At 37.2% G+C, this 13,812-nt stretch overlaps 1 protein-coding gene across 1 annotated transcript; it reads right to left on the reverse strand.

Annotated features, from left to right (window-relative positions):
* Positions 1-2,117: 2,117 nt before the first annotated feature.
* Positions 2,118-5,403, reverse strand: LOC127795999 (pectinesterase/pectinesterase inhibitor PPE8B-like). The gene is made up of 3 exons (XM_052328014.1): positions 4,968-5,403; positions 3,967-4,542; positions 2,118-3,253 (listed from the first exon to the last, which is right to left on the reverse strand). Exons 1-3 carry the CDS (start codon positions 5,275-5,277, stop codon positions 2,556-2,558), a joined length of 1,584 nt encoding a protein of 527 aa, XP_052183974.1. The 5' UTR covers positions 5,278-5,403; the 3' UTR covers positions 2,118-2,555.
* Positions 5,404-13,812: the final 8,409 nt, after the last annotated feature.

Raw genomic sequence — 13,812 nt, forward strand, 5'->3', positions numbered from 1 at the left:
CAGTTGAGTATATAAAATTTCAAGGAAATAGGGTGCAAGGGAAAGTTAACAATAGGAGTAAACTAATAGAGTTTGGATGATAAGGGTAGGCAATCTAATTTTTGAAACATGAGGGGGGTTCTTAATGTAATTACACTAGAACTTAGGGTCGCATTGTGTATTTAACTACCTATTATATGTTTTAATAACATTTAATGCATAATAATTTTGTAAAAATATCATTTTACTTTTCTATTAAATTAAAAAATTAATTTTAGATCATAAAGCATCAATGTGACAGCTAGATAACATAATGAAATCAGTAAACTGGGGGCCTGTGATTTCATTATGAGGGCATGTTATATAACCGTGATCCCATAAGTCAAATAGATTGAAGTGGAAAAAGGTTTCTCTCGGTGGCATATATGGTGAAAGAAGAGTTATGCTATTTCTACAAAATGTGTTTACAGATTAGTTTACAAGTGGGGAATATTACAATAAATTGATGATATTTTAAATTTAAATTAAAGTAATTTATTGTGATAAATTAATTCTAAATGGAAATCGATCAAGTTCCATTCTTTGCTTTACTCACTTGCAATTTTATGAAAAATTTCTCGTGATCAGCGACGAAGCCACCATTTTTCACCAATCACAGAGAAAGTAGGACAAGCCGACTCGCTGTTGGATCAGTGCCATCATTCCAGCTGATTTGCCTCCCACAATTGCTCCCGTCTCCCCCAATCTTGTAGCCTACAGCGACGACCCAACTGGTCGTGCGCTTTAGGTTCTGTTCTACGAGTTGCTTCCTCTACCTTTTGTCTCCAACTTTTCAAGATCCCTTCTTTGACCGCGAGCTATAACGCCACTGTTCTTCTTATATCGCCATAGCCAAGCCATAGCCATTGCCTCCAAGCTCCCCGTGAAGGCGTTGCCAATGCGGAACCACTAGTGGTCTCTGTCACCTACTTTTCCCTCTCCATCTCTCTGTGGATTTACCTCAAGTGGCCATTGATGCCCTTTTTCGAACAACACTACAAGGCCATTGCTACTTGATGATTTAGATTTGCCTCCCTCTTATCATTGTTTCTGGATACAAGTCTTGTATTACGATCATTTATTATTTTTATATTATTCTTCAAAATTTCAGATTGAAAATAGCTTCATGTTTGTTGTCCATTTCTTTTTTTCTAATCATTTTACTTATTAGGAATTTGTTTATCAAATTTGGTGTCTCATGCACTCAAAATTTAGGAATAAATTGATTTATGGTATATTTATGCAAAGATAAGTATTCTCTTAGGAGAAGATTAAGGATTCCAACAATGAAACTTGAAAGTTGAAACTACTGAATATTAATGAACACAGTATTGATCAGTGATTTATAGAGGTCTTCTTACAAAATTGAAAGAGGAAGAGATATTAAGTTAGGCGTTAATGCAGATTTTGGGAGGAGAGAGAGTGAGACTTTAGATAGGGGCAAAATGGTTAATTTCACACAGAGAGTAAAATGGTCAATTTCTCCCCTTGTAAATCAATTTATAAAAACTCTTTTGGACAAATAGCATAACTCGTGAAAGAAATGGATCAAAATACACGAATTTTAGGGGTTTTCTGATAGTGAGAGGCTGATAGCACCATTTATGGCATGGAAGGGGCATTCAATGACATCGATCGTGAACAGAAGAAACATTCGGATCAAAACATAGTCAAGAAATATATTTGTTTGTGGGGATGAGTCCTCTCCTCTCCACTCCTCTCCTCTGCTGTTCATGGCCCCAGAATCTGTTTGGCAGCAGCATGCTTTATTTTGGAAGTGAACAGCGCAGCTACAGATCATCTCCTCTTGCTTTTCCATGATTTACTTTTATGGTTTAATTGGTGGTTAGTAGTAACATTTTTGCTAATGAATTCATCCACGGAGCGTGTTATTACTTGATAATTAATTAATATCTTTATTGTGAATTTGTATTTTTAGTGCATTTTTAGTTCAAGAACTACACCTTCATCCTATTATTATTGTAAATGAAGGCCTATTGAAATTAAATAAGGTTAAATTTCTACACCCTCTCTCACTTATTTTTGTGTGCTGTATGTAGTCCATTCTAACAATAAGTAATAATATTATTGTAATCAAATGACTTTAATTAAGGAGTACTTTATATCATTGTGCATAATAATAGTGTAATTCTGCACTCGAGTCAAGATTTATACATGCTTACACTTGAACAAGTTCACAATGCAATTAAACATGCGAATATGGCTTTTACTTTGGCAAGTGAGCAAACTATTGCCCAAAAATCTAGGCATTGACTATGATCATCTAGCCTCGGCATCCGTCATACAACAACAAACAAGTGTATAGAGAGAGAGAGAGAGAGAGAGAGAGAGGGCCCCAGAAATCAATTCATCTGGCCGAATGGGAGAGAGAGAGAGGGGGCCCCAGAAATCAATTCCTTTGGCCGAATGCATATTTACCATCAAAACGACGTCTCCGCAAGATCAGAGAAACAAGAAGCTTCAAAACCCACAATCGATGTAATAGATAATGAATTTCTATGAGCATATTTCTCTGCTTAAACCTCCAATCCGGCGGTGTACTTGACGCCAGTCGACGGCAGCCATAAGTTCCCAAGAATGAACTGAGACACCGTGAAATTATTCGCCTGAGCCGAGTCGTTCATGACCTGGAAACCATCCCACTTCACTCTGCTCCCCGTTCCGGCCCCCGGGCCGTAGTTCGAGTACTCGCCGTAAAACAGAGTGTTCAAAGCAAAATCACCGTTCCATTCCAGCCACCCTTCCGGCCGAATCGCATTGCTTATATAAGACTGCATAATCACAGTTCTTGAATACAGCTTCCATGGCCGGCCGAGGTAACTCAACGTCGAGTTCCCGGAAGTAAGTAGCTCTGCGTCACCGGAAATGTTGCAGAACTGGATCGAAAACCCAGTGGACTCAGTTGGGTCCTTCCTGCCTTGGGCGGTTATGGTGTTTTTCTGGTTCTGCAGGCCTTTTCTGGCCAGGATCCTGCAGTTTTGAAAGACGACGGTGCCGTCGCCGAAGATGAAGTCGACGGTGCCAGTGATCTCGCATTCTCGGTAGAATTGGCGCATTGAGTGGGCGTAGAGAGTGTCTTGGTAGCCCCTCATGGCGCATCGAAACAGGACCGATAAATCGGAGTCTGACCGGAAAGCCACCGCCTGGTGTTTCTCCGGCCCGGCGGTGTTCTGAAACGTCATGTCCCGGGCGATGAATCCTTGCCCTTTAACCGCTGCAACAATTTGTTTTCCATCATCAGAAAACAGAGCAAGTCTAGACAATTCTATGGCACCATTTTGATTATAATATTAGAGGTGAAATTCACGAACGAAAGTCGGTCGGATGGTAAAATGTTTCTGATCAAACGTTTGATGGTCCCAAACTTCCACAGGAGTTTGAGGTGAGATGTCGGCGTCAATGGTGTGACGGTTGCCAAAATGGAGAAACCGCCAGCAATAATAGCGTACGGGTGTATGCATTGAGTGGTAAAGATAGTGGAGATTAATGGTGAAACTGAGTACTAGATAGATGGAAGGGACCCAAAAAGTGGCAAACAATTGTTGAAGGAACTATACTTCATACGTGTGCGAAAATTTTTTCACGACTCAAGTAACATCCGTACTCCCCTATAACAGTCTTGGATCTAAAGAACCCAACAATCAGGGTCAATTACCATTTTTGAGCAAGGCCAGAGCCAACTTTAAGACCATTACAGAGTAGGTACGAGTAGTGGAAAGGTTTCGAACTAGTTTGAATCATACTTAAATATGAATTTTTGATCTGATGAGTATGCTAAGAATTAAAAGACAGAACAGTTTGTCACGACATAACTAATCTATGGTTTAGTAGAGTGATTTTTAGTATATTACCTGATTTTGGATTCTATAAAGTGATTTAGTCGTAATAAGATAAAATCATGTTTAGTGTAACGAACAGGGCTCTTACCGAAGGTTGTACTTCGGTAGGTGGTCCAACCGTCGATGTAGCTCCGGTTGCCGGAAATAACAGTGACATCTATCCCGTCGCCGACCATCATGAGGTTCCATTTCTTCTTATCGATCTCCACATACTCATTATAAATCCCTTTCTTGACGTATATAACATACCGGCGGCTGCTATAATCAGGAGCGGCAGAAACAGCATCCATCAGCTTGGTGAAGGTGCCGGTGCCGTCCGCCGCCACAACGACATCGGCCGCCACCCCATTCGCTTGCAGGAGTTTCCGATCACTGGGTTTCAGCCACTGAGGGAAAGGGTCTCCGGCCGTGAGCTTCCGTCCCGGCGGGTGGCCGCCACCTGTCCCGGGGCTCCCGCGTTTGGAAGGGGGATTGGGCTCCTGCCGGACCTGGGTGAGAATGCTTTTGACCAAGGAGGTGACTTGGTTGAGGCTCCCTGCCACTAAGCTCTTGACAATGCTGTTGGTGCCGTCGAATCCCTCCATGCAGGTGTCTTGGTTGCCCAGCGCTCCGCTTAGCCACGTCCTCAGATCGGCGGCCAAATCTCCGGTGCTGTTATCTTTGCCTGAAAAATTAAACCACCAATCACAATGGTGATCCATAAGAACAGGGCCATCACAATCTTGCATTTAGTCACCACCTGGGTGGAACCCATAGGCGAAGGTACTATTATTATATATCTCGAAAATGTCGAGCTTGAGTTTTCTAAATGATCTTATTTTACAAGAGATGTATGACATTATTAAGAGTTCAAAAATAGAAAAAGATGATGATGTGTCATCAAAATCTAGTGAGGTACTGTCGCTCCGTGAATGACTCCTAATTACAGCAAGTTAATATGGAATTGGCCCCGTAGCCTAACCTAATAGATAGACTGAAGCATGCATCCTTAAAATCCAGAATTACCCCATTAATTAACAAACACAGCAGCAACGATTTGGAGGGGGGAAAAGGGAATGAAAGGAGAAAACAGAGTTGGGGCAGCAGTACCGTTGCGAATTTGAGAGGCGGAGAGGGTGCGGCTTAGCTCGTCAGCGGAGAGATCGAGCAGATCAAGGCAGTCGAGAATTGCGTTGGAGAGTCGGAAATCGCCGGACGCGCTGGCGAATTTGGAGACGAGGCTCACCACCTGCTGCACCACGTCGATGGCGGACTTCACCGATCTCGCGAACTCCGCCGCCGGAACCTTCAAGCACTCCGACTGCGCCACATTGGAGCCTGCGCTTCCCAGAGGCGCGCACAAACACAGAACCCACATCAGCATGATGAAGAACACGGAAAGGTCTCGTGAAGCCGCCATTGAAGAGAAGCAGCGGCAGAGCAGATTGTAGAGAGAGAGAGATTGTTATTGACTGTGCATGGAGAATTAGAGTGAGAGGGTGGAGAGGAGACTGCCATAAATAGGTAATGGAAAGAGGTCAGGGGGGTAAGTGGTAGGGGGCAGATGCAGGGCATTAATGGCGGCAGGAGCGTTAATACTTCACTTATTGATGAATATTTAATAAAAAATACGCGTTAATACTTCACTTATTAATGAATATTTAATAAAAAATTACATTCATAAAACAATAAATACATTTTTACAACTCTTATACGCTATTTCAGCATCACCCGGGTCAAGCTTAGATCAATGGGCCGGCCCAATCATCGAGAGTTCAAAAAAATCCCAAGAATCTCGTCAAATGAAATCTATAGACCACCGAAACCTGAAGCCTGTAAAACAAGCACCTTACGAGCCCTTAATAAAATTCTTGGCGAGCTCTCAACGATCGACTAACGAGTTCGCTATAAAACCCTCAGTTCGTTATACCACTCAGGTCGCTGGCTTAAGATCATCAGCTCGCGCAAGTGGTAAACCTGCTGAGAAGTCAGAGGTAGGGACTATTCACTTTACCTGCAAGAGTCCATACCCCTCGTAATGAAGATCTCACTTCCAATTTTATGTAAACGATAAGGTCAGTTTATCCTCCATTATACAATCATTGTATTTTTATATGTTATCTAAATTGTAAAAGCCCCTTAGTATAAAGGAGAATGGTAGATATCATGAGGGGTAGGGACAAGAAGAATAATCAGATACCGTGATTCTAAGAGAATAATAAGGATGCAGTCGTGGAGTAGGCATCGTTCTGGCCGAACCACGTAAAAATTCCGACGTTAACTCGCGTTTGGAATTTGGGTTCTTTTCTTCTTCTTAGTATTTTGGATTTACTCACCGCAACCCTAAACGAATCACGATCGGCTGAAATCGAAAGTCGATAATAATCGTATATAGTTGGATTATCTATGTTTATTTTTTTAATTTATACTATTTTTACATACAATTTTTATTTATGTAAATGTCATTCATGCCCCCCAGAAAATAAAGTTTGTAGGAATCTCTGTGGGTGGCACTGGACTGGCAGCTCGTAAACGGGAATATCGTATATATAAAAAAAAAGTGATTTTGCATGAACTTTTTAAAGGTTAATAAATTACGGATCTCTTGAAGATTGCACTTTGTACAATTAGCCCCACTTATATTAAATTATCTACGAGCCTGAGATAAAACTTTACTAAAATCATAATCACTTATTAATTGGGAAGCGACGTTACTACTTTATTTTTCTCTATTGAACGGGTCGTGTCGGCCGCCATAGAAAGCAAGGAGTGGCGGAATTTGGCCCGAAACGCGGGTATCTTCGTGTTGCGTGCCAACTGCCAACCCAAAAGCCCCTCTCTCTCTCTCTCTCTCTCTCTCGCTCATGCATGTCCCGCCAGGCCATGTTGCTTGCTTTCCCTGCTTCTAAAGGCTTCCATTCTAAACTACCGTCGAAATCACAATCCAGCAAAAGAAAGAAAATAAATAAATAAAAAAGAGTCAGTCACAGCGATCCTCATAATACCACCCAATATAAATTATGGGCCTTCTGTCCTTCTTTATTTCTTTCACTGCTTGCTTCTATTTCCCATATATGATGATGACATTGCCCCCCCCGCCCAGGCCCAATCTGCCAGCATGTTCCTAATTATGTTACGTTGTGCGATGGCATAGCACGCGGTGCCAGTCCTATGCGAGACGGCACGCCCTGTGGCTTTGTCGTTAATCAATATGAATGGTCTTGCCATATCCCTTCCCTTTCATGGTGTTGCGATGCATACATCATCGCCCTTAAATACTACAAACTATTCATTTTAATTGTGATCGATCTTATGTATCATAATCATTCAATTCAATCATATCCCATTATCAATTTAGAGCGTAAATGTATCCTAATAAAATTGGTGGTATTATTATCTTTACTAAAATACTATTTGAACACAAGTATAATTTTTATAAATTATTCATAATAATATATCAATATTCTGAATCATAAACTCATAAAACTATGAGTTTTAATTTTCTCGTTCCATATTGATATATTTTAATTATTTTCAATATGCTAAAAAAAAGTAATTGCTATTATAAATCACATTTCGGTGAACAATGAATACTATATTTCTAACTGAGAATACTATGGATCCATTGAATGCTAAATAATAGTAATTTATAGTGTTGGATTGCAACACGTAGTCATAAGAAGTATTTTTATGTGTTAGCAAAGTCCAAAGATTAAAATATATAGATACAATCCAAGATTTATAGGAAGAATATATTTATGGTATGATGAATCACTACTGTTAAGTAATAGTAGATGGACTTAATTTAGTATTTATAAGATTCGCAATCACGATAGAAAAATTGGTTTAGAGCGTGTTTGAGAAGGTTGTTTAATGTCTTAAGTCAAAACTAATGAATGGGTGAATGGAAGCAGGTAAGTATAAACGATATAATGTGTACGAAATAATTTTAAAAAATGTACGGACATGGTGACGAGTCAGGGTGCAACAGGGGCACGGCATTTTTAGCAATTTTATTTGGTCACACCACTGGCAATTAAGCACGCACATGCCCGGGGCAGGCCCTCTAAGGGGTTCCAAGTTAGGGGATGATTGGTGCATGAAACTCATTCATTTTGCCGCAAAAAAACCATTCACATGGAAGAACAAATTCATTTTGAGATATATATATATATATATATATATAGTGGCAGTTAAGGCCTTAATTCCATCAATGAAGGGTCAGCTGTCTGGGTGTCTAAACAAATGCTCTGTATCTGTTCTCACTTCTCATGGGCTGGCCGGCCATTACACATTAATGGATGACCATTCCCTTTCCCCTCCCTGCCGACTTTGACCTAACGTAACATCACAAGGTAAAGGGAACTAACTACCCAGAAATGGAAAATCAAAGAAAAACATTCTGGCCATCGGATTAAGGAAAGAAGGAGGCTCTGTCCTGACTCCTGAGAGAGCAGGGAATTTGATACATGGCTAAAACTAAAATTTATGCCCTTATTAAAGAGAAGAAATCTTTAAACCAGCTGATTTATTTAATTGTATTAGTTCACAAAGAATGAGTCCAGGATTGCTACCAATTTATAGGTATATTCAATGTTATCTTAAAAATCAGACCAATTTATTCAATAAAATAATGGGGTATGAACTTAGATAACCATATAGCCAAATTCAATTTTGGGGTCTCCATCTTACATAATTTCCTTGGCGGTGATAGAAAGCTTCGTCTAACAAACCAGCAGCTGAGAAAGAAGAAGAATAAACGCGGGAACGTCATCGAGAGAGAGAGAGAGAGAGACCAAATCAATATCAAAAGGATCAGCTTTTGGAAAAGGACACGTACAAAACGCGGTTTTACAGCTTAGCCTTAACATGTCATCTTTATATTATACTATCCAAATGCAGGAGGACGGAAGGGGAAGGGGAAGGGGAAGGGGAAGGGTAGGCGAGGGGGAACTTTCCTTGATCCTTCACGTGTCGTTGTCTCGTTGGCCCAAATCCAAACAGTATTGAATTCTTCAGTGCAATCTTCTAACACTATTGAATACTTGAGAAACAGAGAGAGACTTAAGAATCAGAGTTAAAAGATTAAAATATATTTGTCTATAATGTATTATATTTTTTCTAATATAATGTAAGTGAGGGTATTTTAATCTTTTAATCCCCATTCTATAAGTCTGCCTGGCCCTGAATTCTCTCATGACGACATATCATTCCATTTGGATTCATACTTGACATATCGTTTCACCAAATAACAATAGGTAGTACTTAGTTTAAAATATGACACGGCAAAGTTGGGGAATTTATAAATTTATTTATGTGTTAGTATTTTATTGATTATAATTAATATTTAAAATTTAATTTAATCAAAATTTAATACATCATTTAAATTTAAAAATGATCGCATTGTTATAATTATACATAATTTCATTATACAAATGAATTAAAAGTAAAAATACCAAACTTACCCCAGGTGAAGGAAAGTGATGTAAATTTATGATTTAAGGGGAAAAAAAAAAAAAAAACAAAAGAAGAATGTAATCGTTAACTCAAAAAGAAAACAAGAAAGTTAATAAATTTTTGAAATTGTGAACACAAATATAGTGTTTGAAAATTTAAACAAAACCGTATTTATTGAGAAAGAAAAATAAGAAAATTTAATTTTTTGAAGCTTTCACAATTCAAAAATAAATTGAATACTAATTTGTTTTTGTAATTTAAAAGATGAATTAAATTTCACTTAAATTATAGACGGACTGGTTTTATATCTTTTTAATATAGATAAATTAGAGTTTTAATTGCATTTATTTATTTATGAACTAATTAGGGTTAGTAGTTATATATATTTTTTTTCACATTTTTCTCTATTTTTTCATTTCAAGCCATCAATGGGATACCTCTCCTCCACGTAATATTGGTCATTCAAAGTGCGTTGTAGGGTTTCGTTGATTCTATACAACTTATTTACTTGGGTTAACACACCAAGCCCCACTTGAATTGAGGTTGATTAAGCACAATGCCCAAGTGATCAGATGTGCAAGTTGTATTGAATTTTTTATTGTTTTATTAAAAATTATACATAAGATTAGACAATACAATTTCTTACTCACGGAACTCACTTTTTTTTTTTTTAATTATCTAACGAGGTTAATAATTAAAAAATTATTTGTTCTAATTAATAAGCAAATCAAGTATTGGGTATTCTGAAATGTTGTTTGAATAGTTAAGTTTGACATTTGTAGTCATATTTTGAATTGATATCTTATATTTTGTGTCATATTAATATAAATGTATAAAATATTAATATAAAATATTAATTAAGCATGAAATTAAGTACTTTAAGACGTTGAATAATTAAATTGGGTAAGGAATAAGGATAAACCCAACCCAACCCGTTTAACTTTCTTAATGGGTGGCAAATGGGTATGTGGAATTTTGCAGTGGACCTTGTTACTTGTACAAACTGGGTTACTAAAGGATGAGCGAAATGAGAAAATGATAATTTTGCTCTTGTGAATTGTACAAAGACCAAAATACCCTCACCATTACAAAACAAAACAACCCTAATACAATGACTCCCTCACAATCAAGTCCGATCGTATCTCCATAAGACCCAATCTGCAACCATGTGCTACCTTCTCAAGCCAAACACTACTATTAGCCATATTGCTGACCGCCGCGACTCACACCCTGTCGCAACCCACCGACTAGGTAAAATATATCTCCTCATTTTATGTGGGTTTTTTTTTTTTTTTTAGATTTTTCAAGTGATTTAGAATTGAAAATTAAGTTTAGGATGAGACTTAAGCATTTGTGAAAGTGTTTTTGAGCATTTGTGGATGAAACTCATTTCAGATGAAACCTAAATGGGATGAAGTCTGATCGGACTTCATCTTTAGGTAAGATTTGTCTTATCCTATTTGTGTGTGTATGTGTTTTAAAGATTTTCCAAGTGATTTAGAGTTGAAAGTCAAGTTTAGGATGAGATTTAATCGTTTGTGGAAGTGCTTTTGAGCATTTGTGGATGAAACTCATTTCGAGTGAAACCCAAATAGAATCGAACTTCAAGTCGGACTTCATCTTCTCATGAGGTCCGATCAAATCGGACATCATTAGAACTTCATCTTCTAATGAGGTTTGAGATACTTGAAGTCCGATCAGACTTCATCAAGTAAGATCTATCTTCTTCTCATTTTGTGTGTGTTTTTTAGATTTTCCAGATGATTTAGAGTTGAAAATCAAGCTTTTAATTACATTTAAGAATTTATGGAAATGTTTCTGAGCATTTGTGGATGAAACTCATTTCAGATTAAACCCAAATGGAATCATACTTCATCCATAGATGAAGTCTGATTGACTTCAAGTTCGATCAAACTTCATCTTGAAGAGGGCTAGGGGATGTAATACCCCATATTTGTGTGAGGTCGACACATAATTTGGATGAATTTAAAATATTGAAAAGTTAGTTTGATAGTAAAATAAATTGTTGAATCAATGGCATGGAAGGTCTCAGAACTTAGATACCTAAAGATAAGGGTACGACATTGACGAGTGTCTTGAGGCAGAATTTATGACGCCGAAAAAAAATCAAATCTGAGACTATTTTTAGTATAGCTGCGATTCAAGCTGAAAAACTGAATCATCGTAAATGACTTCCAAAAAGACAACGAAACCTTGAAATGAGTTAAATTTTGCATAAGGAACAACCCCGAAGAAGGTTTAGGGTGAAACAATTGAGTTTTCAATCAAGCGTGATTTTTCATAAGTTTCAGCCTCAAGTGTAATTTTTGAATCTTAGCCAAAAAGTGGTAAAACGGGTCTCAAAAAACATAATGTGAAAGATGAAATTCTAAGGATCATAGTGGAATTTTCAGGAACTCGATAGGCTTCATGGAAAGGCTTAAAAGAGATTTTAAAAATTAAAGGGGCCAAAGTGTAAATAAAAGAAAAAAAAAAAAGAAGGAAGCACAGCCATAGCCGCCATTGGCCATTGCCATCCTCGGCCAATGTCCTTGGGGTCATCTGAGGGCACGAAAATGGGCCCCATGACATGGTGAGTTGATTGGGCAAGGTATAGGGTCACGAATGGCCTAGCATGGCTGTGATTTAACAGAAAATGGCGAGACAAGGTCGCGATCACTGAAAATTCGAGAGAAGGACGTTCGTATCGAATCATCACGATTTGAGGCTATTAAATACTTGTAAGGATGATAGAGGTGTCAATTTGACCAATATGGCTTGATTGGGCTCCCAAATCGTGTATATATAGAGGCGTTCAAAGTGGCCGAATTCATCAAAGTTTAAATTTCGAATTTCTAGCATTTGAGAGCAAATCAGGAGTCGTGGATAAGGGGTTTTTACTCCCCATGTGTTGAGGAGCAATTTTGAAGAGTTTGGTGAATTTTCATGAAGGTTTGAAGGGGTATTCGAAGCTCATCGGAAAAAGCAGAAACATCGTCGGAGTCGGTCTAAAAATTGCCCGTTTCGACTACTTCTGGTGGGTGTTTCGGCAATCGAAAGGTGCCATTGTGATTGGGTTGAGGAGATCTTCTAGGAGGTGTCGTCAGATCAGCCATCGGAGATCGTTTCCGGTCACCGTTGCCAGAGAAAATGACCGAAAAAGAAGAAAAGAAGAAAAGAAGAAAAAAAAATAGAAGAAAATACAAGGACATATGAGTAATTTAGGTTTTTTTTTTTTATAAAATGTCAGATAACTTTATTTGAGAGAGCATGTCAAATAAATTTATTTGTAAAAAGTGAGATAAGAAGTTATGTGATAATTTTTTTGAAGAAGAAAAGATAAATTTAATAAATACGTTGATAAGAACAAATATCTCTCAAAAATTATGCTTACTCCAACCACACTTCCTATTACTCTCTATTTAACTTTTTATTTTATTTATTTATTAATAAATTTTAATTCTAATTTATTTTACCTTACCTATCATATTTATTATTATTAAAATTTAATATTTATTTTTTAATTTAATAATAAATATTATTGCATTGAATTTTAATATTATTTAATATATTTTTAAAAATAAATTTACTAATATTTTTAATTAAAATTATTTAACAAAATTTTTCAAATTAATTATATAATAATAAATACACAAAATCAATAATCAAACAAATCCATCAAACCAATTTGTAATCAGGATTCACCATAACTAACACACAAAATTAATAATCAAATACACAAATCAATAATCAAAATCAATAACAAATACACAAACCATTTGTATCACTATCATCTGCTCATATTTCATCGCTGTGTCTATTCATCTTCCATCGCCCATTTGCCGTTGACTCTTTATCTTCTCCGGCCGTAGGTCTCTTTTGATTCATCATGTCCGACCATTTAATTTGAACCCTCTGTCTCCAAAGTCGATGGCAAATTGGTTGTAACCAGCAATGGCAAGGGCTGCGACGATTTGTGGGGGTGCGAGCCGTTGAGATGGCTGTTGTGGTAAAAGATGACAAGGGCTATAGCAACGAACTTGATCGACAAATCTAGTGAGGCGATGGCAGATCTCTATTAATATAAAGAGGAAAATTTGTGATGGCAAGCAGTGTTAAAGTAGAGAAATGTGAAGGTTACCCTAAAAATTTAGCTTAGCGAGGGAAATGGTGATCGGTTAGAGATAGCCTTATAGTTAGTACGAACTTTACCCCCTTAGGTAACATTTGTTAAAATGAGCAAGATAAAATTGTATCAAAATAAAATTATAATACTTTACGGACCAATATATGAAATAGTTGATTAAGATAAAAATGAAAAGTATTCCAAATTTTTTATCAGATTATTTTTTAAATTTTTTGAAATGCATTAAAGGACATATGGGTAATTTTTTCTTATCTGTAAAATTTAAGATAATTTATCTAAAGAGAAGAGAGATAAATTTATATGGATAATCCTAGATAAGAAGTCACATGACTTCTTTTATAAAGATTTACA

Source organism: Diospyros lotus, chromosome 2 (assembly GCF_014633365.1).
Source record: "Diospyros lotus cultivar Yz01 chromosome 2, ASM1463336v1, whole genome shotgun sequence".
Lineage (NCBI taxonomy): Eukaryota > Viridiplantae > Streptophyta > Magnoliopsida > Ericales > Ebenaceae > Diospyros > Diospyros lotus.

Bases quoted from the DNA above. Each gene is read 5' to 3' on its own strand.
- LOC127795999 (XM_052328014.1), bottom strand. From the start codon at position 5,277: ATGGCGGCTTCACGAGACCTTTCCGTGTTCTTCATCATGCTGATGTGG. The intron at 4,543-4,967 runs GTACTGCTGCCC...TTAATTTTTCAG, and splicing joins CGCCTCTCAAATTCGCAACG to GCAAAGATAACAGCACCGGA. The intron at 3,254-3,966 runs GTAAGAGCCCTG...AAATTGTTGCAG, and splicing joins CTACCGAAGTACAACCTTCG to CGGTTAAAGGGCAAGGATTC.